Source organism: Stenella coeruleoalba, assembly GCF_951394435.1.
Source record: "Stenella coeruleoalba genome assembly, chromosome: 16".
Taxonomy (NCBI): domain Eukaryota; kingdom Metazoa; phylum Chordata; class Mammalia; order Artiodactyla; family Delphinidae; genus Stenella; species Stenella coeruleoalba.
In genome coordinates this window covers 1,183,834-1,209,581 of record NC_137162.1, presented here as the reverse complement: position 1 = coordinate 1,209,581, position 25,748 = coordinate 1,183,834, and the positions used below count along the sequence as shown (strand labels likewise).

Below are 25,748 nucleotides of genomic sequence, written 5' to 3'. Positions count from 1 at the left end.
CCCTCCCCCCAGGCCAGCGTGACTTTTGTTCATCCTTCATTGCTTTCCTTGAAAGCGTTACCGCTTACTATCCCTACACAATACATGTTTAAAGGGCCTTCCTTTCAAACTTTTTCTAAGTTGCATCATCCCTTGCGTATTCTTGGTGACCTGGCGTTTGGGGGCTCAGCACGATGTCTTCCAGGCTTGTCCATGTGGATGTGGACAGCTGTTGTGTGTTCATTTCTGTTCATTCTCCAGTGAACGGTTAGCTCCATTGCCTCCCTCCTGTCTTCTGTGCTGCTGTTTTCGTGAATTTTGCTTTGATATGTGTAATGGATCCAGTAGACACTCTTTGAACTGTCTTATTTATGTTTGCTCACACGGTCGCCCTTCTGGTACTCTCCATCTCCTCTTGAAGTTTCGTGCTTCCATCTGCGATGACGGTGTTGGCCTAAAGATCTGTCTTTTGTGTTATATTGAGTCTTATTGTAATGAATTATTTCAGGATTTTAAAAGGTCATCTTTATTTTCCCTTCTTTTTTTTTGCGGTACGTGGGCCTCTCACTGCTGTGGCCTCTCCCGTTGCGGAGCACAGGCTCCGGACGCGCAGGCTCAGCGGCCATGGCTCATGGGGCCAGCCGCTCCGCGACATGTGGGATCTTCCCAGACTGGGGCACGAACCCGTGTCCCCTGCATCGGCAGGCGGACTCTCAACCACTGCGCCACCAGGGAAGCCCTTCCCTTCATTTTTGAAGGTTGTTTTAGCAGACTGTATAGGCTCCTAGACTTTAGGCATCGTGACTGCTTTAGAAATACCTTTATTGTCTTGTGGACTCCATCGTCTGTCGAAAAGTCAGCAGTCTTACTGGTTTTCCCTTAGAAGTAATACATCTTTTTTCTATTTTTGTTTAATTTTCAGCAGTTTGTTTGGTTTTGTTTTTATAAATTTATTTATTTACTTATTACTTATTTTTGGCTGTGTTGGGTCTTCGTTGCTGCACGTGGGCTTTCTCTAGTTGTGGCGAGCGGGGGCTGCTCTTCATTGTGGTACAGTGGCTTCTCGTTGTGGCACGTGGGCTCTAGGCACGTGGGCTTCAGTAGTTGTGGCACCCGGGCTTAGTTGCTCCGTGGCATGTGGGATCTTCCAGGACCAGGACTCAAACCCGTGTCCCCTGCATTGGCAGGCGGATTCCTAACCACTGCGCCACCAGGGAAGCCCCCGTTTACAGTTTTTGTGTTTTGCCATTTTGCTTGACTTTAAAAACTATCTTTGCTGGCATTCACCCTCCTTCTGTTTGGTGTCACTATGGGTCCAGTTCGCCTCTGGCTCTAAGTCGATTGTCCACAAGCAAATTGGACAAATACATGCATTTCTAGTCACTCCTTAGGATTTTTTAAAGCGTATCTTTGCCCACTTTGTGAACTGTTTTTCTTTAAAAACACTGATCCCCAGCGTGTAGTGGTCAGGACTTCGCCATCCTGGACTCGCGTGTGCCGTGCCTGGTGCAGACACAGCATGTCCTGCTCAGCCGCCCTCGGCGGTCCCTTGGGAGGAGACCTGGGCCTGGGGTCCCATGAGGCGGTTGCAGTCATGCCAGCACGTGACATCCAGGTGCTCACCTGGTTCTCCTGTTTGGATTCCACACTCTCCGAAAAATGTGAAAGAAAAGTTTTTGCTTCAGGAAACAAAGTTGTAAACCACTGACACTGAACATATTTTGTAGAATTTAATATTTTATTGTGTAATTAAAACCCATTGTCTTTCAACCCCAATTGTAGTTTCTATATGTATTTATACAAAGAGGGCTATACTGGTTCAAGTATAATAGATACATAATCGACTAGAAAAAAAAGGTAGAAGATAGCTAAATAAATTAGACTGAAAGGCTGAAAATGAATTCACTCCGTACAAGAAGGTAACTTGGACAGGACAAGGCTGTTTCAATGTGTTTAAGAACACAGGGGGCTGCTGGGTCTAGAGAGCCTGCCCCAGGGCTGAGGCCAGGCTTGGTGGGCAAGCCCCGCACCCTCACACCCTCACACCCTCGCACCCTCACACCCTCGCACAGCTCCAGGCCCAGGCCACCGGGCTGTCAGCACGTCTGTGTCCCTGCACGTCCAGGGAAAGGAGACCTTGTGAGGCCAGGTGACACCCGTCTCTGGGAAGCTGTGGCCCTAACGCCCGATGAGGGATCTGGCACAAATTGTGGATGAATACGCAGTGGGCCAATTTTCTCTCACATAACTTTACTAGAGATCAAAGTGTTTAAAAGGCAGCAAAAGCATTGCAGTAGAAAATACAGGTGTGTGGGCTGAACGTCAATTAGAAGCAGATACTAGAAGGTCTGGATGCGGCAAATATCTTCATTTATACGGATTTATGTGCAGTGTGAGGGCCTGGGGCGCAGGGAGCAGCCCCTACCCAGCCTTCTGCGCAGGGGGCGGGCTCCAGGTTTGCGCGCGCCTCAGGCGTGGACGTACAGTCTACTAAAATGGCCTTTTATTCACTGTCGATTTCCCCAGTTAAAAAGATGAGCGTAAGTGAGGCGCCACCTCCCCTGGTGGATTTATCCGCAGAGCGTGAGCCCAACGAAGAAGCCATTCATTCTCAGGAGGCAGAGGGAACCATGGTAACAGAAAAGGCAGGCTTTTTCCCACCTGTGGGAAAACTAGACCTGCGTGAGTGCAGAAGGTCCTCCGAGCCTCCGGAGGACTGGCCGAGCGAGGAGGAGATCCGGCGCTTCTGGAAGCTGAGGCAGGAGATCGTGGAGAACCAGCAAGCGGAGGTTCTGGAGCGCCAGCGCCTGCCGGCGGAGCTGCCCCCAGCCCTCACGGCGGTGCTGAGCGACAAGGAGAAGCGGCGACCCCGCCCGAGACCCGTCTTCAGGTAAAAGTTGAAAGCAAAGGTGTACTTTCTTGATCTCTGCGCAGCTGTAATATCATTTTGTGATTCTCTGTTAAGACGTCGGGTGGACGTATGTCCACGTCACCATCGTTCGTTACACGGCAGATGCCAGGCCTGGTTTAGGTTAAAGTTACCCAGAAAACAGGCTCAGAGGAAGAGGTTACACGAGAGAAAAACTCAAATCCTGTGGGGGGGGGGTGTGGGGGTGTGCACACGTGTGTGGATGTGTGAATATACAGAGAGAACGTGACCCAGTAAGATTGGGGAATACAGCTCACACGTCGGCAAGGGCGGCGATGTCACGTCCAGGGCACAGAACGTGGTTAGCAGCCACTCCGGTCTGTGGCCCTGCAGATGGTGTGAACACACGCCCCGCGTGTCTGGTAAAAGTCTGTGGCGGGACAGTGAGGAAGGGCCCGTCTGAGAAGGCTGCCATTGGGCACTATTGGAAAACAGATTAAAGAGCTTTGATCCGCGTGCAAGGTGTGCACGTGTCTACTGCACTGTTGTTTCACCTGTTCTGTAGGTTTGAAAATTTTTCAGAGTAAAACCTTGTTCAAGTGTGATTACCTGGCCGTAGCCCTGGGAGGGCTGGAGGTGTGCAGGGCACAGACCCCCGAAACCAAGTTGTGCCTCGTCCAAGTCCGTGCGAGCCTTTTCCCGGCATGGCACGGTTTCACCGGTCCCAGGTGTAGGTCCAGCCGTGGCCTGGCCCGGGGAGCGGGGCGGAGGCCCTGACGGCCGACCCCGCCTACGTTGTGGATTCTGGGGGTGGCAACTGTCTGTGACCGTCGGGGCATCTCCGTGCAGCCAGCCCGCGGCCCTGAACTCACCCTCGGGGCCGTCACGGGGCTAGTGCGGTGCTCGGCTGACGCCCTGGTATCATCGTAGGACGAGGACGCCCTCCTTCAAGAGCGTCCTGCCCGAGCTGGCCCCATGGCAGCAGGCCCAGGGCCGCACCGGCCTGCCGGAAGAGAGTACCAGCCCAGATGGAGCAGAGCAGGAGGTGAGGTCGGGGGCAGCGGGGCGGGCTTGGCCTCGCCTGGAAGCTGCTCCTCGCGGGCCGTGTGCCCTGGGCGGCTGCAGGCCCTCAAGTTCGCCGCCCCGCCTCTGCCCTGTTTCCTCCTCTGGTCCCTTGGTCTTCCTCTACCCGTCCTCTCCTGTCAATCACCCAGCTTACAGGTCTTGTTTAAGAAAAGTGGCTTAAAAATAACGTGCCTGTCGGGGGGGGTGCACTCCTGCCTCTGCCCCGCGGGGCTGTTGCTGGCTCGGTCGGCCTCGGTGCGGGGCCAGCTCGGGCCCTGTCCTCACTGTCCCCTCTGTCCCCTCTGTCCTCCAGCCCCACCAACCGCCTGTCTCCACCACGCTCTGGGCCCACGAGGCCGGCTGGCGTGGACGGCGCCCTCCACCTTCTGGTTGTGTTCGGCCAGGGGGAGCTCCGGCGGGAGGTCAGAGAGAAGCGGGGAGGGAGGCAGGGTCCCTCTGCCCTGCCCACCGCTCCCGCTGCTGGGTGCCGGCAGCCCTTCCTTCCCTCACCCCAGGGTCCCGGGGTGGCTGCCGCCCGTCCTCCTAGCAGGGCCCCTACTCCACCTTGCGAATAGACCCTCCTGACATCACCCGCCTGAGTGTTTTCTCTTGGGGCCCTGCGGATGCAGATGGTCCTCAGGGCACGTGTTCTAATGGGCCAGCGCGGTGGTCCCGACACCAGACGTGCTTTTCAAGTCGGGTTTCATGTCCTTCAGGGAGAGGCTGGGTGACGTTAGGCCCTCAGACCTGGTCAGGGTGCACGGTGGCCCTGCCCTGGGGCTGGCATCCTGACGGCAAGGACGCAGCCATCCGACAGCGAGGCTCAGATGTGACTGCATGGCCTGGGCCCCCGGGGCCATGGTGGTCGCGGGCCACGCCCCAGAGTGTCCCTCTGCGGGAGTCCAGGCTGCAGGGCGGGAGTGGGCCCTCACTGTGCGTCCCGACGGCCCTCTGCCCCGCATCCAGGCAGGTCCCGCTGCTGCCCGGCTGTGGAAGGTCAGCACCACCCCCCCGCCCCCACTTGCTAAGCACTTCTGTCTCCGAGGCTCAGCTGCCCCCGCGGCCACCGTCCACACCCTCTGGCTTGGGTGGGCACCTGGCTGGGGACCTCGGGAGGCCGGGCAGGACGTGCCCCTCCCCCCAGGTCGGGCTCCCCAGTGCCCAGGGTGCCGCCCGCCTTCGCTGAGGGCAGCTCTTGAATCAAAGGGCGAGCAGCAGCTCTCTCCGTGGTTTCTGTGCCGTGGGCCCCGAGACCACGTTCGGTGGCCTCCTTGGCAACAGCGTGGGGACCCCGTCCAGTGGCTTAGTCTCCACACAGCCCCGCGGAGCACGTCACACTTCCTGGTTACCTGTGCCCCTGAGAACGCTGCCCTGTGCCTCTTGAGGAACCTTCCAGCCCACTTCCCAAGAGGTGGCAGAGACAAAGACAGGCCCCTGCGCCCAGGAGCACCGCCCCTGATGTCACAGAGTCTCAGTTCCACGCGGGAGCACCGGCTTGGGTTGGGGGCTCGGGAAGCAGCCTCGCAGGCGAGGCGGGCTCTGCAGGGGTGCAGAGGGGGTGCCCGGCCCTCCCTCGGGCCTGGAGCTGGGGGAGCACGTAGCCAGATTCTGCCGACACCGATCTCCTGCCTCATCGTGGAGATAGGACAGAGGCTCTCGCAGGGCAGCGGCCAGAGCCCAGGAGGGCCCAGCTGCTGTGACCCTGGGCACCAAAGGGCCCCCGACGCGGGCAGCGGGAGAGGCCAGGGTGAGTCTGGGATGGTGGCCAGGGTCTGGGCCCACGATGGAGGGCTCTGCTGAGAGGGGAGACCGAGGGCCAGATGTGCAGGTGGGATGGGAGGGCGCTGACCATGGGACTCCGTGGAAGATCCAGGAATGGGGTCAGACAGGCAGGTGGAGACCCAGGCTGGAGACGTAGCATCCAGACCCAGAGTGCGTGGCGGGTGAAGCCCTGGCCCCGTCCCGGCCCCGTCGCCACAGCCGCAGCCTGGGCAGGGGTGGCTTCTGCTCAGCTCAGAGGCTCCCCAGCGTTGCGGCGCCTCTGTGCTCGCGTGGGCAGCAAGTCCCCTGGGCGTTGCCGTGGGCAGTTCGCAGTGCAGCGGGCGAGACGCAGCCAACAGCACAGTGACACCGCGGGTGACGGGGCTGGAGAGACAGGGCGCACGCTCTTAGGTGAGGCTCAGGCGTCTGAGAGGAAGTGGACCGGTCAGCATCCCCTGGGCCCCGTGCAGACCAGTGAATGCCTGAAGCCTTTGCTGTGGAGCTCATGGCCATGGCCCCGACCGGGCCTTCCCTGAAAAGTGTCCTGGTGCCTCACTGGGCAGGGGCTGGGCGGGGCCTGGCTTGTCCCCGCCCAGGGAGCTCTGCCCACACGTGCGTTTCGGAGCCCCCAGGCTGCCCCTGTGTCCGGCCACGGGATCAGGAGTGAAGGGCTTTTGTGTGAAGCTTTAAAAGTGACAGTAGATGGGCTTCCCTGGTGGCGCAGTGGTTGAGAATCCGCCTGCCAATGCAGGGGACATGGGTTCGTGCCCCGGTCTGGAAAGATCCCACATGCCACGGAGCGGCTGGGCCCGTGAGCCATGGCCACTGAGCCTGCGCGTTCAGAGCCTGTGCTCCGCAACGGGAGAGGCCACAACGGCGAGAGACCCGCGTACCGCAAAAAAAAAAAAAAAAAAAAAAAAGTGACATTAGAAATCCTTGTAGGGACCTCCCTGGAGGTCCAGTGGTAAAGACTTCACCTTCCAGTGCAGGGGGTGTGGGTTTGATCCCTGGTCAGGGAGCTAAGATCCCACATACCTCGCGGCCAAAAAACCAAAACATGAAACGGAAGCAATATTGTAACAAATTCAGTAAAGACTTTAAAAATGGTCTTTTTTTAGACCACATCAAAGAAAATCTTAAAAGAAATCTTTGTAAGCTGCGCACGAAGCTGCTTTTAACGACAACATCCGTGTTCCGCTGTGTCCTCCAGAGACAGGCGAGCACTGCAGGAGTGGAGGGTGCTGGCCCAGGAGGATGCAGAGGAGGAGGGAGGGGCTCAGCCACCTCCCGACCCCACGGAGGAACCTGGTACGTCTGCGGGGGGCAGCCCGTTCAGCCCCGAGGGGTGGCGCGGCTGCCTGTATCCAGGCTCACGGGTGAAGGAGGCTGCCTGCTCTGCAAAGCCTGACCGCTCACCGGCCTCTGCCACTCAGCCAGCAGCGACCTCCCCTTAGAAAGCAGGCCACCAGTGGGCCTCCCAGCACCCCGCCCTGGCCCGGGCTCGTCCTCCCTGTTCCCCGGCCTCCACCAGCCACCCCTCTGCAGCCCCGGTGCCCACTCCCGGCCTCCCGGGAGCCTCCCTGTGGCACTCGGACCCCAGCCGCCCCCCCACAGCTGCCCCGCACTCCTCCTGCGTGGGCTTCAGGCTGGCTGACCACGTGGAGGGAGCGTCACTGCCCCTCGCCCTCCTCTGGGGGAGCTGTGCTCGTGCCCTCCTGGGGACTCCTCTGACCTCCTTGTTCCCAGGTCCGGTGAGAGGCTGTCTGTCCTCACCCGGAGGGCCGTCCCGAGGCCTGTCCGGTCCTCTCTGTGCTCGAGCTCCCCGAGGCGGCTCTGTCCTGATGTCCAGGCCTCTCCTCGCTCTGCTCCCGCTCTGATCACGGCAGCCCCTCACCCCTGCTCGTGAGCCCGGCATAACGAAGTCACCCCGACCCCACCCTCGCCAGGGCCCAGAGCCTCCCTGCTGTCCCTCCTCTCTGCTCGGTGCCTTTGCACGCCGCTTCCTCTGCCCTTACCTGCTGGGCCCCCCCGTCTGTGTGTCTTCAGAGCAGGGGTGGGACATGAACGTCTGCCTCGACCTGCACGGGCTCCTGGGCTCCAGACACCCGCTGGCCGGACTATGCAGGCGCCCCCGTCCCACCAGACCCCTAGGCAGCCCGGCCCTGGCTCCTGGGGCCGGCCACGCGCGATCATGCTGGCCTCCTGTCCTTCTGCCTGGTCCCCAGCCGCTCCTGCTTCCTGGGTGCTGATCGGGGTGGACAGAAGGGGCTCACGATGGCGGGCTCAGGGCTCCCAGGCTGGACTCGGTCCCCAGTCCAGGCCACACGCCACATGACCCGCAACGGAAGGGCGATCTCCCCTCTGCCCAGGCCCCCTCAGCCTCTTCGTGGCAGCGAGGGCACCTCCTCTCCCCCCAGACCACAGAGAGGATTGTTAAGATGACCCCCAGAGACCACGGACCCCCGGGGCAGCTGGAGCTCTGGGCAGACTGGTGCACCTTCTCCCCCTCCCGCCTCCAGGGTGGTACTTGAGCATCATTATGACCATGGCGGCTGTCGGATGGGGAGCCACTGCAGGTCACTCGGGCTTAAATACGCGCGACACATGATAAAACGTACCACCTGGACCGTCGTTAAATGTCCAGTTCAGAGGCATTTAGGACATTCCCACTGTGGAACCGTCACCACATCTGTCTCCAGAACCTTCTCGTCTTCCCAAACGGAAACTCTGTCCCCGTTAAACGCCAAGTCCTCACCCCACTTCCCCCGGCCCCCAGCCCCGCCCTCTACTTTCTGTCTCTGTATTTGGCTCCCGTGGGGACCTCCTGTGGGTGGAATCACACGGCATTGGTCCCTTTGCGTCTGGCTCATTTCACTGAGCGTAACGTCTTCAAGGTTCATCTGTATCGTAGCCTGTGTCAAAATTTCCTTCCTTTTTAAGGCTGAATGATATTCCATCCTGTGGACGGGCACATATTCTTCTCCGTCCGTCCGTCCACAAATGCGAGAGTTGCTTCTGTCATGCGGCTGCAGTGCCCATGGGCGCGGCATTGCCGGCGCGAACTGTCTTTTGTATGTGGGTCACTCCAGCTAGAAACGACTTCTGCGATACTGTGCAAGCAGCAGCTTATCCCGTTGTGTGTGTTTGTATATCACAGAGGAAGGCGGTCACTAGGTTTACAGCTGGAAATTGACAAATGTCTGTAGAACTGGAGTAGCACAACATCCCATAAGTCAGATAGGAAATTTAGAAGCTCTGAAACTCACAGCAGGAAATTTTTACTTCATAAAACTTAAATATTTTATATGGCCTAAAATACTATAAAGTCAAAAGATAGGGGGAAATATTTGTGACATGTGTTTGTAACAAAAGATTAATATCTAAAATATAAAGAAAAACCACAAGCAGATTTTTTAAATTAAAGAATGCAGTAGAGAAATGGGCAAAGTATGTAGGACAGGCAGTTCACGGGTGAGGAAGCCCCAGTGGCGGTAAATTCAGAAAAGAAGCCCGGCTGCTCGGAGCTCCGGGTGTAAACACCCACCAGCACCGCTCGTGAAGCGGCCGGCAGAACAGAGGCCTCGGGCAGCAGGCTTCCGGCCACTGCTGCTGCCAGGGCGTCAGCTGCTTGGAAATGTCTAGTCAAGTTAAAAATGCTGATTTCTTGGAAGACTTCTGGTGTCCCGCCTCACAGAAATAAAGCAGTCGGATCACAGGCCTGTCGTACAGAGACGTGGGTTTGTGGAACCCACAAAAGCATCGTCCGCATGCCCACCGCGTCCTCTGTCCCCCGGCCGCACCAGGCCCTCCCGCGTTCCGGCTGCACCCGTGTGCTCTGTGGGGCCGCCCACGTCCTGCCCCCCGGAGCCTGAAAGCAGGAAGGGAAGGGAAGACTCCTCCCGCATGGGCAGGGGGCCTGAGCCTCCTGACTCATCAGCCCCTTTTTAAAAAGCCTTGCGTTTTCATTTTCCACGATGCTCTAAACTGGCAGCTGTGCCAGTGGCCTCTGGATCCATTTTATTGGCCTGAAGAATAGCCCTCGTCTGCTTGACGCTCAACATATGAACCTCGGGGTCAGGGGACTTCCCTGGCTGTCCAGTGGCATAGACTCTGCACTTCCAGTGTAGGGGGCCCGGCTTCTATCCCTGGTCAGGGAACTAAGGTCCCACATGCCACAGAGCACGGCCAAAAAGTAAAACAAAACAAAACAAAACAAAAAACTCAGGGTCGAGCCACTCTCGGCCACTAACGCGGCGCCGTCCTCCTCGCCTGCTCCGCAGGGTGCAGGGCCCTCCCTCCTCTGTACTTTGTGATAACCGTAAGATATGGCTGGGCTTTCAGTCCAAATCATACACTTCCAAAGGTTTTAAAGATAAATGTCTGACTCTAAGAAGCACACCTGGTGGCTTTAGCACTGGTTCTTTCCCTGTTCGGAGCACTGTTGAGGAGAACCCTGATTAACGACAGTGCGTGTGCCGGCTCCCACGCAGCCAGCAGGTAGCTTCAGTCCTGCCGCGTCTGCAGCCTGGCAGCATCGGGGGGAGCAGAGCAGAGGAAAGGTCGGACGTGGTTTCTGCTCCCCTCTCCCGCCCATCCACCCCCCTCCATCCTCCCTCCTCTCTCCCAGCCTTCCCTGGCGCTAGGTCCTTCTAAGAGTCAGACAGGTGCTGGGGTGGAGCTGACGACGCAGGCAGACAGGTCCCGCCCTGGTAACCCGCTTAGAGGTGACCGGGCAGATAAGCCCTGCTCTGATCCCCCCGCCTCCCCAGGACCCGCACGCGCCCTGTCCCTGCAGCAGCTGTGCTGCCCCGACCCACAGACAGACAGATAAGCACAGGTCTAAAGCTGCCTGAGGATCGCAGGCTCGGTCTGGTTCTCAGACTTGTCCGTTCGGGGGTGGGGGCAGCAGCGGGCAGCGCTGGTCAAGGGCCCTGGTGTGTTTCCACTCACGTCCTTGTTACGTGGGCGCAGGGCCCCCGGTTTCTGCCGCTGAAGGCGGGATCGTACCAGGGCCCCGGGGCAGGACGAGGCTGCCACGGGATGGCTGGGGTGGGACGTGGCAGAGGTCACAGGTCCTCAGGAAGCCCCGGGCACCCCAGCAGAGCAGTGAGGACATACCCCCAGCAGCAGGGTGTCGGGCACCCTCAGCAGCACGGGGCCTGGCGTGGAAGCCGAGGAGGTCAGGGTGCAGGAGGGCTCCAACCAGACATCCAGTTGTGGCCCAAGGAGGGAGGAGGGAAAAGGAAGGCTGTGGAAAGGCAGACCTGGTAGATAGAGAACCAGGGAAAGGGGAATCGGGTGGGAGACGGGGGGCCACTTTGAAGACGTGGGTGAGCAAATCCAGATGAGACACACCAGGTCCAGCTGACCAGAAATCCAGGTGTGACGTCCGCGGGCCCTAGAAATGAGGAATTCGCTAGCATTTGTAGCGCTATTTCAACATATTTTGTGTAATGCTGCAACCTACAAGTTTTAAGGAATTTGTTGTTTTCAAAATAAATTGAGGTGGCCTGTGAATTCTTACGGAGAGTTTCCAGAACCACGACAGAACTACCCTGTCTTCCTCTGCCCCTGGACATGGCCCCTGCACCCAGTAAAACCCGTGGCGGCTGCTGGGGAGAGCAGAGCAAGCATCCTGCAGGAGGCGCTGGACGGTAGCCATCTGGAGCTCGCAGGGTCCCTGAGAGCATCGGAGCTTGCCTGGCCTTGGGCGCCGGGCATGGGGGTAGGGGGCTAGTTAGTGGGACGCGCCTGAGCTCCAGCCGTGCCCGCACGCGTGCAGGAGGCCCTCCTTCGCACCCGGAGTCACAGCCGTCTTACTGTAGCAGAAGAGCCACACTGGGTTGCTTCCTGCACGTTTTCAGTTGCTTTGTGTCAGTTTGTTGTGCCACTGATCCAAGCTGGTGAATCTGTCATTCAGGTTTTCCGACGGCGAGGCTTCTTCTGCTTTCCCCACTTCATTAGTCAGGTGTGAGCCCTCGTGTGTTAGCTTGACGTAGTGATTTAACACAGGGCCCTACGAGAGGCGCGGGGCCCCTGCAGAGTGTTTCCATCTGCTGCGCTGGCGCCCCCGGGCCGCTGAGGAGCCGTCCACCTGCCCCGTGTCCTGCGCTCTGCCCTCACCCTGCACCGCCGGCCAGCCCAGGCCAAGGGTTGGGGACCCCAGCGTGTGGGGCACGAGTGTGCTGCACCCGAAGCCGCCTTGGTGTTAGCGGCTGTGTATTCCCGGATTCCTGAAACCCTCTCGCTGCATTTCCAGGTGGCGTCCAAGGTTCCCTTTGCCACTGACCTGATAGGTCATGAGAAAATACCGATGCATTCGCCTGGGAAACTGAAACAAAGCAAAGAGAAATAATTGCAAGCAAGTGAGGAAATGAGGTGGGTACCGGGTCTCGTTCCGTTCTGCTGGACGCGGCGCCCTCCGACCTCCCCCTGCAGATGCATCTCTCCCGCTCCCCCCACCTCAGCCCCGGCGTGCCCTGGGCCCCTCCTGCAGGTCCAGGTACACTCAGGGACAAAAAGCAGGAGAGCCGCCATGCCGCCACTTTTCAGCTCTCACTCCCGCAGTGTCCACTCGACCCCTAGATCGCCGCCCTTTCCGCCCCTCGCCCCCCCGGGACAGCGGCTGCTTAGGGTCCTGGCGAGCCCTCGTCCTCCTGTGCTGACGCTGCCCTGCCGCCGGGCGCTCTGCCCTCGGCCCCCTGCCGCCCCAGAGTCCGCACCAGGAATGACCGCGGGGGCTCCGCGCTGCCCTCCCCGCCTTCCCGCCGCCCCCGTCTGCACCAGGCCCACCGCAGGGAGGCACCTCCATGGGCTCAGAGGCCAGAGCTGAAGTAAACCGGGGGGCTCGGGGTGGGGGGACCCGCCTGCCCTGGGCCCTGGCACTGCTCCCACCACGGGCACCAGCTGTGGTCTGAGGGCCTGGGGGAAGGTCATCACGCTGTGACCTGTGGACGGCAGAGGGCTCATTCCTTCTCCCTCACCCTGGAAATCGGGGAAACGTCGTAGGTCTGCGCCTGGGGCTAACCCAGCCACGTGGGTTGGAATGTGCTCTCATGTCCTCTGGGGAACTTCCGTCGCCCGCGTGGGCCCTCAGCAAGCCACAGCAGACGACATCTACACGGACGCCCCTGCGCCGTGGACAGGATTTCCTGAGAGCTGGGCTCTGAGATGCTGGGCGGGCAGGCCCTTCACCCAGCGTCTGTCCTGCAGGCCTCAGGAGGCCGCTGTGCTGGTGGGGCGGGGTCTCGGGAGGCCCGGCCGGGGATCCACCAGGCTCTGCCGCCCTTCCCACTGAGTGCCCGACATCCCGCGGGAGGGCTCTGGGCCATACCGAGCAGACGTGTCTAAAATCCTACTTGATGCCGTGCTCTGTTCCTCTCTTTGAGGGTTTATTAAAGCTGTGTGTTTCATATGAAAACAAAGACACACCTCCTCCGTCGCGTGCAGAGCGTGCAGTGTCCTCGGTGTGCAACGTCTTTCGTGAGCTGGTCTAGCAGCTGTGAGTGCAGGAGGGGGCGGTAAAGGCAGTCTGTCCGTCTGTGGGCTGGTGCCCAACCGGGGGCCGGCCGACCAGCCCCGGGACTGCTGTTTTGGCCAGAAGGAGAAAGGGAAAATTCTCCCTCCGTGTTCAGGTAGAATCCTTTCCTCGCTGCCCTTTGTTTCCCCAGTGCCTTCCGAGAGGAAAAGCGGAAACAGCACATCCAGCAACTGCGGGAACGAAGAAGCAGATTCCGAGGGTCGGCACCTCTTGAGGAGATAGGGAGGGCCACGCAGGACTTGGAAATTGTAAGTATTTGTCAGCTCGACTTGAAAATAAGATTTGATTAAAACTCGAAGGGAACCACACGTTCTCTAAACTTGTGGAGTCTTCCCAGCATCACGGGTGGTCAGAGGATAAGGAAACATTCCCGCAAGCGTGCGCCCCCGGGTGCCGGCACCACTGGACGGACCCGCGGCGGTGGTCCTCCCGGCACGCCCACGTCTGTGTGGCAGGAAGGTTGCCACCAGCATCAGTCCGTCCATCCGTCCATCCCACAGACGTAGATAAGCACCTACTGCGTGTCTGGAGTGTCCGCCGCCACGAGAGTGACGCAGAGATGGAGGAGACACCTTCCTGCCCTGCCCAGCACATAGGCAGCCCACCCCACCCCCACCCCGCCCTCCCCGCGAGCACCCAGGCCTCCACGCATCCCCATCAGCTGCCCCCGCTGCCCGCGGGCACTCGCTCTCCCAGCCGCAGGAGCACCTGCCTGTCCTCCCAGCACCCAGGCCCCAGCTCGTGGGCCTGTTCTGAGCCGTGTGTCTCACCCCGGCGCGGTGGCCCAGAGCCCCTCTCCCGGGTCTGCTGCCCCAGGGCTAGCAGCATCGTCCCCACCGCCCGCCGAGCGCTCTGTCACTATTGTCCCCTCTCTTGGGGCCCACAGGGATGGGGGGGAAGGAACACAGGCAGGGGCTGGGGTGCTTCGTAGAGACCCCACCCTGCTCAGACTCTGCCCCTCTTCTCAGACTCTTTTCCTTCCCGGCCCTGCCTTCAGAGGAACCTTTATTCTCTCCAAATCTATCATTGACGGGAGTAACCTCATTCTTGGACACCCGAAACCCTACCTCTTAGGGCTTCTGAACAGCTGTGTCTCATCGCACTGCTTCAGATTAGAGACTCAAAAGTCTGTTTGGTGTTGGGAACACCTCTATGCTCACAGATTTCATAACCTGTATGAAATGAGTCAATTCCTTGAAAGACACCATCAGCCAAAACTCAACAGGAGAAGAAACGATCTGAATAGACTGATACTATTAATGAACTTGAATCAATAATTCATAAGCTTTCCAGTGGGTTCACTGGTGAAGTCTACCAAACATTCAAGGAAGAAATTGCGTCAACTCCCTTCCAGAGGCTAGAAGCAGAGGGAATACTTTGTAACACCCTATGAAGCCAGCATCGCCCCAGTACCAAAAGCAAGGGCATTACATGAAAGGAAAACTACAGACCAGTCTCTCTCATGAACAAAGATGCAAAAACCCTCACCAAAACACGAGCCAGTCAAATTCAACAACGTATAAAAAGAATAACGAACGACCAAGTGGAATGTACCCCAGACATGCAAGGCTGGCTCAGCGTCTGAAAGCCAGTTTACATGACGCATCACATCCACAGGCTGAAGAAGAAAAATCATAGGATTGTATCAGTAGCTGCAAAAAAAAAAAAGCATTTGACAAAATCTGACACCTATTCATGATAAAAACCCTCAGCAAACTGGGAATAGAGGGGAGCTTCCTCAGCTTGTTAAAGGACATCCACAGAGACTCTGCACTAACATCATACTTAATGGTGAGAAACTAGACGCTTTCCCCCAAGGTCAGTAACAAGGCAGGGGTGTCCCCTCTCACTGTTTCTCCTCAGCATCTTTGTTCTTAGGTGGCATGATTGTCTGTGTAGAAAATCCCAAAGAATTGACCCCCAAAATTCCTGGAACTAGTAAACAATTATAACAAGGTTGCAGGATACAAGGCTAATATATAAAAGTCCATTGCTTACCATATACCAGCAATGAACAAGTGGCATTTGAAATTAAAAACAATACCATTTATATTAGCACCCCAAAAATGGTGCTAGGTATAAATCTAACAAAATGTGCACAAAATCTATATGAGGAAAAGTACAAAACTCTGATGAAGGTAACTAAAGAAGAATAAATAAATGGAGAGATGGTCCATGTTCATGGATAGGAAGACTCAGTATTGTCAAGATGTCAGTTCTTCCCAACTTGATCCATAGATTCACCTTAAACTCAGTCAAAATCCCAGCAAGTTATTCTGTGGATATTGACCAACTGATTCTAAAGTTTATATGGCGGCAAAAGACCCAAAAGAGCCAACACAATATTGAAGAAGAACAAGGTCGGAGAACTGACACTACCCAATGTCGAGACTTTCTATAAAGTTACAGCAATCAAGACGGTGTGGTGTTGGTGAAAGAAGAGTCAGATAGATCAATGGCACAGAAGACAGAGCCCAGAAATGGACCCACACAAATACAGTCAACTGATCTTTGACACACGAGCAAAGGGAACAAAACAGAGCAAAGAGAGTGTTTTCAACAGCTGGTGCTGGGCCACCCGGACATCCACGTGCAGAAAAATGAATCTAGACACAGACCTTATACCCGTCACAAATATTAACTAAAAGTGGATCACTCTTACCAGACTGTGTACATTGAATATGTACAGTTTTTTATATAAATTGTACCTCAATAAAGCTGTAAAAACATGGGTCACAGACCTAAATGTAAAAGGCAAAAATATAAAGCTCCTAGAAGACAACATAGAAAACCTAGATGACCTTGAGTTGGTGACGCCTTTTTACATAGAACATCAAGGCATGAAAGAAAAAAATGGTAAGTTGGACTTCATTAAAATTTAAAAATTCTGTTCTGTGCAGGACACTGTCAAGAATAAGACAGCCACAGACTTGGAGGAAATAGTTGCGAGAGACATATCTGATAAACCACTGTTGTCCAAAATAAGCAAAGAACTCTTAAAGACTCAACAATAAGAAAGCAAACAACCCTATTAAATGATGGGCCACAGACCTGAACCGACACCTTGCCAGAGAAGGTACATAGATGTTAAATATGCTTATGGAAAAGTGCTGAACAAAGTACTTCGTTAGGAAATGCAATTTAAAGCAACAAGGAGCTAGCACTGCACACCTGTTAGAATGGCTGTGATGCAGACACGGACCACACCAGCTGCCCATGGACTGAGGAGCAGCAGGGACTCTCACTCACCACCGGTGGGAACACAGAGCAGTGCAGCCACCTTGGAGACAGCGTGACGGTTTCTTACAAAATTAAGTATACTCTTACCATACAGTCCAGCAGTTGTGCTCCTTAGTATTTACCCACAGGAGTTGAAAACTTACGTCCACACAGAAACCTGCACACAAATGTGTGTAGCAGCTTCATTCATAACTGCCAAAACTTGGAAACAACCAAGATGTCCTTCCGTAGGGGAACGGGCTAATGAACTGTGGTCCATCCAGACACTGGAATATTACTCGGTGTGCAAAATGAGCTAAGAGGCCGTGAAAGACAGGGAAACACTATAAATGCTTATTACAAAGTGAAAGAAGCCAATCTGAAAACGCGGCCTACGGTATGATTCCAACTCTGTGACATTCTGGGAAAGGCAGAACTATGGAGACAGTAGAGAGGCCAGCGGTTGCCAGGGGTTGGGGGGAGGGAGGGGTGAACGGGGGGCACAGGGGATGCTAGGGCAGTGGGGCTGCTCTGTGTGACCCTGTGAGGATGAATGCGTGTCACTGTACGTTTGTGCAAAGCCACGGAATGACAACACTAGGAGTGAACCCTAAGGCCAGCTGTGGGCTTGGGTGGTGACGTGTCAGCCTGGGCTCATCAGCTGTAGCAAACGTCCCCTCTGGCGGGGGGTGAAAACTACAGAAATAAAGTCCCGGGTGAAGTGTGGGTGCCCGAGAGCCACGCACACGGTTCACAAGACAGTCTCGACAGCGTTTGATGCACCACCGGTGGGAGAAGGTGGGCCCCGCAGCCAGGAGCTCACATCAGGTTGGAAGGCCAGGAGGTCTGCATCTGGTGAGAGGGCCAGCTGATGCCCGGCAGGCTCTCCCTCCAGGTGCACGTGGCCCCTTTTCTCGTGGGTTAGTCTCCAGTCTGCCCTGCGGCCCCACTGGACAACAGGAGAGGAGCAAAGTGAGGCAGCTCCTCAGCACAAAGGAAAGGGAGAGGAGAGGCCAGCTCCTCCCATAATCACGAACAGAGCACGGGCCGCCCGCTAGAGGCCACGTTTCCCAACACCCCTCGTGGCGTATGCGACGGCCTGTGATTACGGTCGGGCCAGCAGGACAGGAATAGACGTAGACGTGTGTATGAACTTCCTGAGCTTGTCCTCCCCTCCCCCTGCTGGAATGCACAGGCGATGGTGGGAGCTGGGGCAGCCATCCCAGACCCTGAGGTTGAGAGTGTGGAGTGAGGGGCAGAGTAACGTCCCCATGCTGACAGCAGCCCTCAGATAAGCCGCCGCACCTGGTTCGGCCTCCCCATCTGGGCCTTTGTTCCAGCCGCTGAGCCTGTAACCTAACCATTCACAGGCCAGCTTGGTTCTGGAGGAAGAAAGCCACCTGCTGCTGTGACACGAGGGCCTCTGAGAGGGAGGCTGGCAAGAAGCGAGATGGCTGGTTCCACGGGGCCCACGGACTCAGGACTGGAGAGGCTGAGGGTGGAAGGTCCGCAGCACCCTCGCCACCCTGCTCAGCTCCCCTGTCCACCCAGCAGGACGTGTGGGGGATGGACTCTCAGAGGTTGAACAAGGAGGTCTGGGCCCGTGGGCCCTCCCGCGGAAGGGGGGCGCCACCCGATGCCTTCCTGAGCGCGGGAGCCACGAGGATCAGGCCGGACGCCTGCTCCCCGCCTTGAGAGTGGGAAGGGGCCCCTGAAGAAAACTGGCGGAGATGAATGCCCTCAGAGCCCTGGCTCGTGGGCCCCCCGCCCCCATCCTGACTGACCAGCAGGGCCGTGTCCCAGTGGGTACGGCATTTCAGTGCCTACTCCTTGAGTGGGTGGGAGCCGGGACGCTGGGCGCTCGAGGGAGGGACCAAAACGGCCGACTGGAAACGCGCAGACGAATTGAAGTCCTCTGGGCAATGATGGAAACCAGCTGTTACAAGAGTGGGCACTCAGGTATCTGAGAACTTGGAGTTAAGTGAAAAGTACAGCCAGAATCCCTAAAAGTTAAAAAGCCTGAATCAACAGATGAGGTCGAGCAAATCCCCCAAGAAGCGGAACAAAGACAAAAGGAGGGATGGAAAGCAGAGATGAGTCAGACCCTAGGGTCGACCGGAGAGGCCTGACCTCCGAGATGCTCTGGAAACTCACGGGAAAACCCAGGGAGGTTCAGGAAGCAGGCTGTTTCCAGGCTGCCGGGCGGCCATGGGCCCAGACCATCCCAAACAGGCTCTGAGGTCCTGGAGCCCCCAGGGAGGGACAGGGCACATGCAGAGACTGGGCCAGGTGCCACGCGGGGACTCGGGGACGTCCCTTCCCTTCCCTCTGGAGCTGGAAGAGCGGGCGTGTCCTCCCAAGACGGGGAAGAGACCCCGGGGGAGGAGCCCGGCCCGAGGGTCTGCAGGGGAGCCAGGCTGCTTGGATGACCCCAGGAAAGGACGGGCCTGGGGAACTAAGTGGATGTTTTTAAAGGAGCAGTCAGCTCACAGAGTACACATCTCTGCCGGAAGGAAACCGGAAGCAGTGGGTACTCAGTGGACGGCAGCGGAGGTTCCCCTGGGCCTCATGACACAAGCTCTGGGCCTCACGACACAAGCTCTGGGTGTTAGTTTCACCCAAGATCGTGGTAGATCCATCTTAGGGGACGAGGCGGCGTAGGGGTCTCAGGGGGGCCTCCAGGCTATGCCCCAGGGAGACAGAGCTGAGGGGGCGGCGAGGGGAGGGAGGGGAGCGTGGAGGACACGGCCCCCCGGGGGTGGGGAGGCCCCACACAGACACACCTGCCCTCAGACGCGGGAGGGCCCGCTCCTTTTGCTCTGGCCGCCTGGTCCCCTGCGTTCTCCATCTCACCGTCTTCTGGCCCAGCTGATGGGTCGGGGTGAGCAGAGGGGGTGAGGCGTGCTGGGGGGGCTCCCCCTCGGGAGGGCGGCTCTGGGCCCAGGGGACAGGTCCCACCCGTCACCCGGTGCCCTCCCCAGCCCCGTGGCCAGGCTAACCTGACCCCTTCCTTTCTCCCCAAGGCCAGGAGGCTGCAGGATGAAGTAATGAAACTAGAACTGAGGTCGACCTTGAACAGAAACCATCACGGTACAGCTCTCCCCGGAAGCCTTTCGCTCGGCCCGACTTTGTTGCAGCCTCAGAATCTATTTTTTAACACGAACTATTAAGAACCTGCAAACGTTTACAGATGCTAATGACAGAGCATCACTGGTACAGACTGAGCATCTTCTCACCTGGAAAACAGGCCGGCAGCTCGCTGCCTCCCCAGGGGTCGCCCCTGGGCAGGGCGTGAGGTTTACGGGTCCCCATCTGCGCTGCCTATTCGGAGGCTGCAGGAGGTCTGAGCTGCATTAAGAGAATACGGTGACGGCCGCGTGGCATCCGTTTGCAGCCCGTCGGCTGGCAGAACGTGGTGTCGGCACCTGTGCCCCCCCGACCCTGCTCACAGCGGGGATCAAGCTTTCACGACTGACTAAAGTGGGGCCCGAGGTCCGTGGGGCCGTCTTTGCTGGGGAGGCAGGAGTGCCCTCCTCCCGCCCGGCGGCGCTGCTCCCCTCCCTGGGCGCTGCCCCTCCCCTGGCCCTGCAGCACCGCCGGGCCCCGTCCCAGGCCCCCGGGCTCTCACCCAGCGTCGGCGCGACTTAGTCTCTTGTGCCGAACGTCTTATTAGATGTGAAATAAGGGCTTGATCTTGAAAAGACCTTTGATTCGATTTCTTTTTTTAAACAGATGTAGGATAACTCAGATTTTCTATTTCTTTTTGTGTCAACTTCTTTGGTAGACATGTTTTTCCTTGAGTTTTTCCGTTTCATCCAAGTTGTCAGGTTCATCAGCATAAACTTCTTCATAATATCCTCATATTTTCTCAGTCACTGAGGACCTGTAACAATGTCCCCTTTCTCGTTACTGATGTTGCCCCGTTTTCCTTAATCTTGTTCGGGATTCGTCACTTCTGTTAATCTTTTCGAACAACCACGGTTGGCTTTGTCGAGTTTCTATCGTGTTTTCTGTATCATTGATTCCTGTTCTTCCCCTTCTTTTCTGTTTTCTTTGGGTTTAATCAGTGCTTAGAGGGAACTTCACCACTTTCAAATGCATATGCCACGAAGGAAGAGACAGGTAAAATCCATACCCTGGGCTCCCGACTCAAGAAGCTAGAAGGTGTGTTAGCTACCTGTTGCTGCGTTAACAAGTTACTCCAGAACAGAGCAGCTGGAGGAGTAGATAATAGCAATAAAGAATTATAAATAATTATATTATGTATTATCATATATGACTATATTAACATGGCGTAATAATAATAAGTGTTTGTCGTCTCTCCCAGCTTGTGAGCGTCAGGGTAGAGGGAGCGGCTCGGCCGGCACTTCTGGCTCAGTCGGGCCACGGGTCGGGCCGCGCTGCCAGAAGGCTCACTGGGCTGGGCGTCTGGTTCCCTGTGAGTCCGGTCCTGGGAAATGTGTGAAGACCTGCTTCATGGCTGCCATACGACTTCCTCTGGGAAATGTTCCGTGCGACTGGACGAGAATCTACTTGGACGTTGCGCTGTTGGACGTCGCGCTGTTGGACGTCGCGCTGTTGGACGTCGCGCTGTTGGACGTCGCGCTGTTGGACGTAGCGCTGTTGGATGTTGCGCTGTTGGACGTAGCGCTGTTGGATGTTGCGCTGTTGGACGTAGCGCTGTGTGTCCATCAGGCGGATTGACGGTGTTGGTCAGATCTCCCGCATCCTCCAGGTTGGTTCATCTTGTCCTGTCGGCTGGATGCCATTTCCAGCCACGGTGTGGCCTCACGTGTGTCTCCCTTTAGCCGTGTCAGCTGCTGCCGTATGTGGTTCCAAACTATGTTATTAGATGCCTGCGCATTCAGGGTTGTTGTGTCTTCCTGTTGAATTAGCCTTTCCGTCAACAGGAAATACTTCTCTTTATCCCGTGTTCCATACTTCTTGCCTTTGAGGTCTATCTTGTCTGATGTTAATATGGGCATTTATACCACCCCTGCTCCAGTGAGCGTTTACCAATACGTCTTCCATCCTTTTACTTCAATCTTTCTGGGTTTTTATGTGTAAAGTACGTCTTATGTAAATATCATATACTTGGGTCTTCCTTCCTTTCTCTAGCCTGACGATCTTTGTCTTTTAATTAGAGCGTTTAGTCCCCTTACATTCATATGGTTGATTTTAAGTCTCCTATCTTGCTATTTGTTTTATGAGTCTCATGTTCTTTTGTTCTTCCTTTGCTGTTCTCTGATAAAGTAAGCAAATTTTTAAAAAATTTTAAATTATTTTCAAAATTTTACCCGGGGCAGTGGAGAGGGAAGGGAAGGAAACATGCAGGGTCAGGGGATGCAGGGAGGAAAATACACGTCTAATTTTCCAAAATTAACAGAGGAGGTAAAAGGATCGTACCTCCTAACAGAATGCAGAGCACAGGGGACTTCAGGTGAACAGGGTGAAAAACGGAGTGAACAGCAAGCCAGCAAAACAAACAAATACAAAGATGGAAGGAATGAAATCAAGTGTATCAGCCGCCACATTGAACTTGCTAATACTAAATTGTTCTATTGGCTTTTTAAAGAAATACATAATGCAACAATCTTTGACTTTTACCCATACACTGTTTCTAAGATTCATTCTTAGAGCAGAGCGATGTTTTTAAAAGGTTGGAATGAGGGGAGTTTGACTTCTGGGTGGGACTAGGGGATCTGCTCCTGGGGCAGCTGGGAGACCCCAAGGCAGAGACCACAGAGGCCGCCAGCCGCCAGCAGCGCGGGGCCGGCTCATGGTCTGTTGAAGAGCAAGCGTGTGGTGGCTCTCGGCTCGGGCTGCCGGGCTCTGTGGGCTGGTTCTCTCCCCGCTGTGGTCTGTGCCCTCCGGTGCCTGCGGCACCTCCGCGTGGCCTCTGTGGCAGGTGCTTTGCCCTCTCCCACGGCCACCCGGGGCCCAGCAGGTGCAGAGCAGGGGTCCCCATGCCTTGCGGAGGCTTGGGCCGTGAACCAGCACAGCACGCTTCCTCCGTGTGCCCTGCGTGGGCTCAATCGCAGGGCCGCCCAAACTCACCAAGCAGCGGGCCGCACCCCCCGCCCCTCGGCTATGCTGAGACCCCGTGCTCCCTTCTGCTCCTGTGGGTGTCCCCCCAGGAGGGGCCGGTACGAGAGGGCCTCTGCGTGGCGTGTCAGTGCCGCGTCCCCAGCTGGGCTGATGTCCACGTAGCCGCCCAGATGTCCAGACGGGCCCTGTGGCTCTGCGCCGTTTCTGCTTTGCCTCGAGGTCTCTGTTCGGGTTCCCGGTTGTTGGGTTCTCCCTGCCTCAAACCTGCTCTGCTCATGTGGGGAAGGTGGTCACGTCCCCTCCGAGCCCATCCTCCGCCCTGGGCGGGCAGTGGCCGTGGGGGCCGCCTCTGGAGTGGACACCAGTGTGCCAAGTGGACTTCCAGCCTCCACTCGCCAGAGGCAGAGCCCGTGTCCACGGGTCCCATGTCTGTCCGTCTTCACGGGGGGCCCCATCACCAGCCCTGCCCGGAAGCCAGGGACCCCCGCCCGGCTGGCGGGTGCCGGTCTCCCCAGATCAAGACCGGCGTTTGCTTCTCTTCCTGGAAGGCTTGCGCGCCTTCTCCTGTCCCCTTCTGTCTCCGGAGCCCTTGCTGCTCACTGGGCAGCTCTCCCGACTCCGTCCCCAGCTGAGATTTCCTTCTTCATGCTCGCTGCTTAGAGACGTTTCTTCCTGAAATATCTGCGTTTATTCTCTGCATCTCAGCGTGACTGTCCTCCCCATGAGCTCCCTGACGGAAATTCCACGTTTATTCTCTGCATCTCAGCGTGGCTGTCCTCCCCATGAGCTCCCTGACGGAAATTCCGCTGGGAGAGTGTTCACTTTTCAGCTCTGAAAGTCTGGTGGAGGGCACTGGGCTCGGGCCCCTCCTCTTGTGGTCTCACTGGCACGGGCTCCCTGAGTCGGTCAGTCTCCTGGGATGCTGGCCCCCTGAGACCGGGTCAGGTCGGGGCCTGGTGCTCTGGGTCCAGGCCCTCCTGCACCAGCTGCTGCTGCCCCCGCCACGCTTCCCAGCACTTCCCGGCCTCAGGTGTGGGCTCTGGCAGCCTTCTCAGCTCCTCTGGGGCTCTTGGTTGGAGAGAGGCAGGGTTGGACCAGGCCCCCAGATCCCAGCCTGGTGTCCCCAACACCGATTTCTCACCCGGGGGGTCCTGGGGAACCCAAAGCCCGCTGTCCCTGGAGGTCAGCCCCCGTCTGAGGGTGGGAGCCCAGGGCGGAAGCCACCTCCCTCGGACCCCCTGCCCTTCCTCAAGCCGTTCATCTGTTATTTATTCACTGCTGCTCCCGCCAACGGGCTGTTGGGTGACGTCCTCACCCTACACGACCCGATTCCGGCGCGATCACTCACTGCACTTGTTCTGAGCTTGGTCGGGAGACCCACCTGGACCCCTGCTCAGAAGGCGCTTGGGCCGCCGGTGGGGGGTGGCCCTGCTCCCCCAATGGATTCAGAGTATGTGGGGTGGGGGCCTGCTCTGTCCTGGGTGGAATTGGGGTGTCCGGGGGGGGGACGGCCTCCGTCCCCGTTACGGGTCACCTGTCTCCACTCCATGTCCCCTCTCCTGCTTTGTCCTCTCCTTCCTTAACTGCTAAGTCATCCCTGCCATGCCTGACTGCCCACATGGGTGCTCCTGGGGCCTCTCTGCTGCCAGACAGCCTTGGGCGGGGGGAGGGAGGAAGAGCCGCCCCCCTGCCCCCAGGTAAAGGCCGAAACCCTGGGTGGCAGGGCCTGCGCTGCGAGGGCGGGGGCCCGGAGATGCGTGGACCACAGGCGATAATGGTGGGCGCCCTGCCCAGGACCTGCTTCTGGGAGTCAGCAGCCCGGCGGCCTCATGCTGTGAGCCATGTTCGCCTGCAGATGGCGCCTTGGCCAGGACGCAGCCTGGGCACACAGCCCCGCAGGGCCCAGCAGCCGACCTGCCGCCGGCCAGGGTGCGGCCACAGCCCCACAGGGCGTCCTCCCACTCCCACCAGACCCCTGCGTCCTGACTGGTACCTGGTCCATGAGCTTGGATTCCTGAGTCCTGGGCCCAAAACGAGTATCAGGACAGGAGGGTCCGGCCCTGTCAGTGGCTACGGCCCCATCCCTTCCTGCAAGCTGCCTGTGGACGGTCAAGCCCACGGCGGCACCATCCGATCTCCACGCACCAGCCACCAGCCAGCCCAGGGGAGTGACCCCTATGGCCTGTCCACGTCTCAGAAGGATGTAGCGCAGAGGTGTGGCTGGGACATGGGCCCTGGGCCCTGTCTGTGGAGGTGGAGTTCCAGGTGACCGCAGGTGGTCCTGAGGTGGGGTGTGGACCCCACATGGACACATATCCTGGCCCAGGGATGCCTTGCCTGTTGGCGGGGGCGGGGGGCCCTCTTGCTGGGCTGAAGGGGGGTAGCGGTGTGTCCTCAGGCACCGGCAGTGCGTCACCCCCTCTGCCCCCTCGGTGTCTGTGCCATCCCCATGGGGCAGGGAGCCCAGTGCTCAGGAGGGAAGGAGCAGACCTCGCGGGGCTCAGGGCTGCGTGTTGCCACGTGTTTCCAGCCTGCATGTCCCAGTGCAGTGTTCTCTTCGGGCCAAGGACTGCTGACGGTGGGCTCCTGGCAGCCTGAGGCACAAGGAGAGCAGGGTTCAGAGGAGAAGCTCCCGCCCCAGCATACAACCATCAGCCTCCATTTCTTCCCGGGGTGGGGGTGGGGTGGCGGCAAGCAAGTAGCAAGCGACTCTGGGCCTTTCCAAACCCTGGGGGTAAAGAGCCGCCCCACCCCCAGCCCTGGGCTCCCTGTGCCCCCAGCCCTGGGCTGGGTTAGGGTCGGGGGGCCTGGGGCACTGAATCCTCCAGGCCTCAGGTGCCACTTGGGCAAGGACACAGGAGGGCACAGGTTATGGGGTGGGTGGGGTTATGGGAAAGCCCTCTAGGAGGCACCAGACCCCCTACCAGGGCTGTTCGGCATCTCCACTGGCCCAGGCTCAATACCAGTGGGGGGCAGGTGCTGCACGGAAGACGGCCCAGCTACAGGGGAGATCTGTGCTGGTGGTGGTGGTGACGGGCATGGTGGTGGTGGTGGTGGTGGTGACGGGCATGGTGGTGGTGGTGGTGGTGGTGGTGGTGGTGATGGTGGTGACGGGCCTGGTGGTGGTGGTGGTGGTGGTGACGGGCATGGTCGTGGTGGTGGTGATGGTGGTGATGATGATGGTGGTGGTGGTGGTGGTGGTGATGGTGGTGATGATGGTGGTGGTGGTGGTGGTGGTGGTGACGGGCATGGTCGTGGTGGTGGTGG

The 25,748-nt window shown here is 57.8% G+C and overlaps 1 protein-coding gene across 1 annotated transcript in view; it reads left to right on the top strand.

The window, feature by feature from the left end:
• LRRC27 (leucine rich repeat containing 27) overlaps positions 1-20,081 on the top strand; it is a gene marked incomplete at its 3' end in the record, with an annotated part of 28,138 nt that extends 8,057 nt beyond the window's left edge. The window contains 9 exon segments of the mRNA XM_079900022.1: positions 2,506-2,869; positions 3,779-3,893; positions 4,227-4,450; positions 6,885-6,982; positions 11,815-12,022; positions 12,260-12,388; positions 13,345-13,462; positions 19,457-19,553; positions 19,885-20,081. Coding sequence (XP_079756148.1) covers positions 2,506-2,869; positions 3,779-3,893; positions 4,227-4,450; positions 6,885-6,982; positions 11,815-12,022; positions 12,260-12,388; positions 13,345-13,462; positions 19,457-19,553; positions 19,885-20,081 — 1,550 coding nt within the window.
• Positions 20,082-25,748: the final 5,667 nt, after the last annotated feature.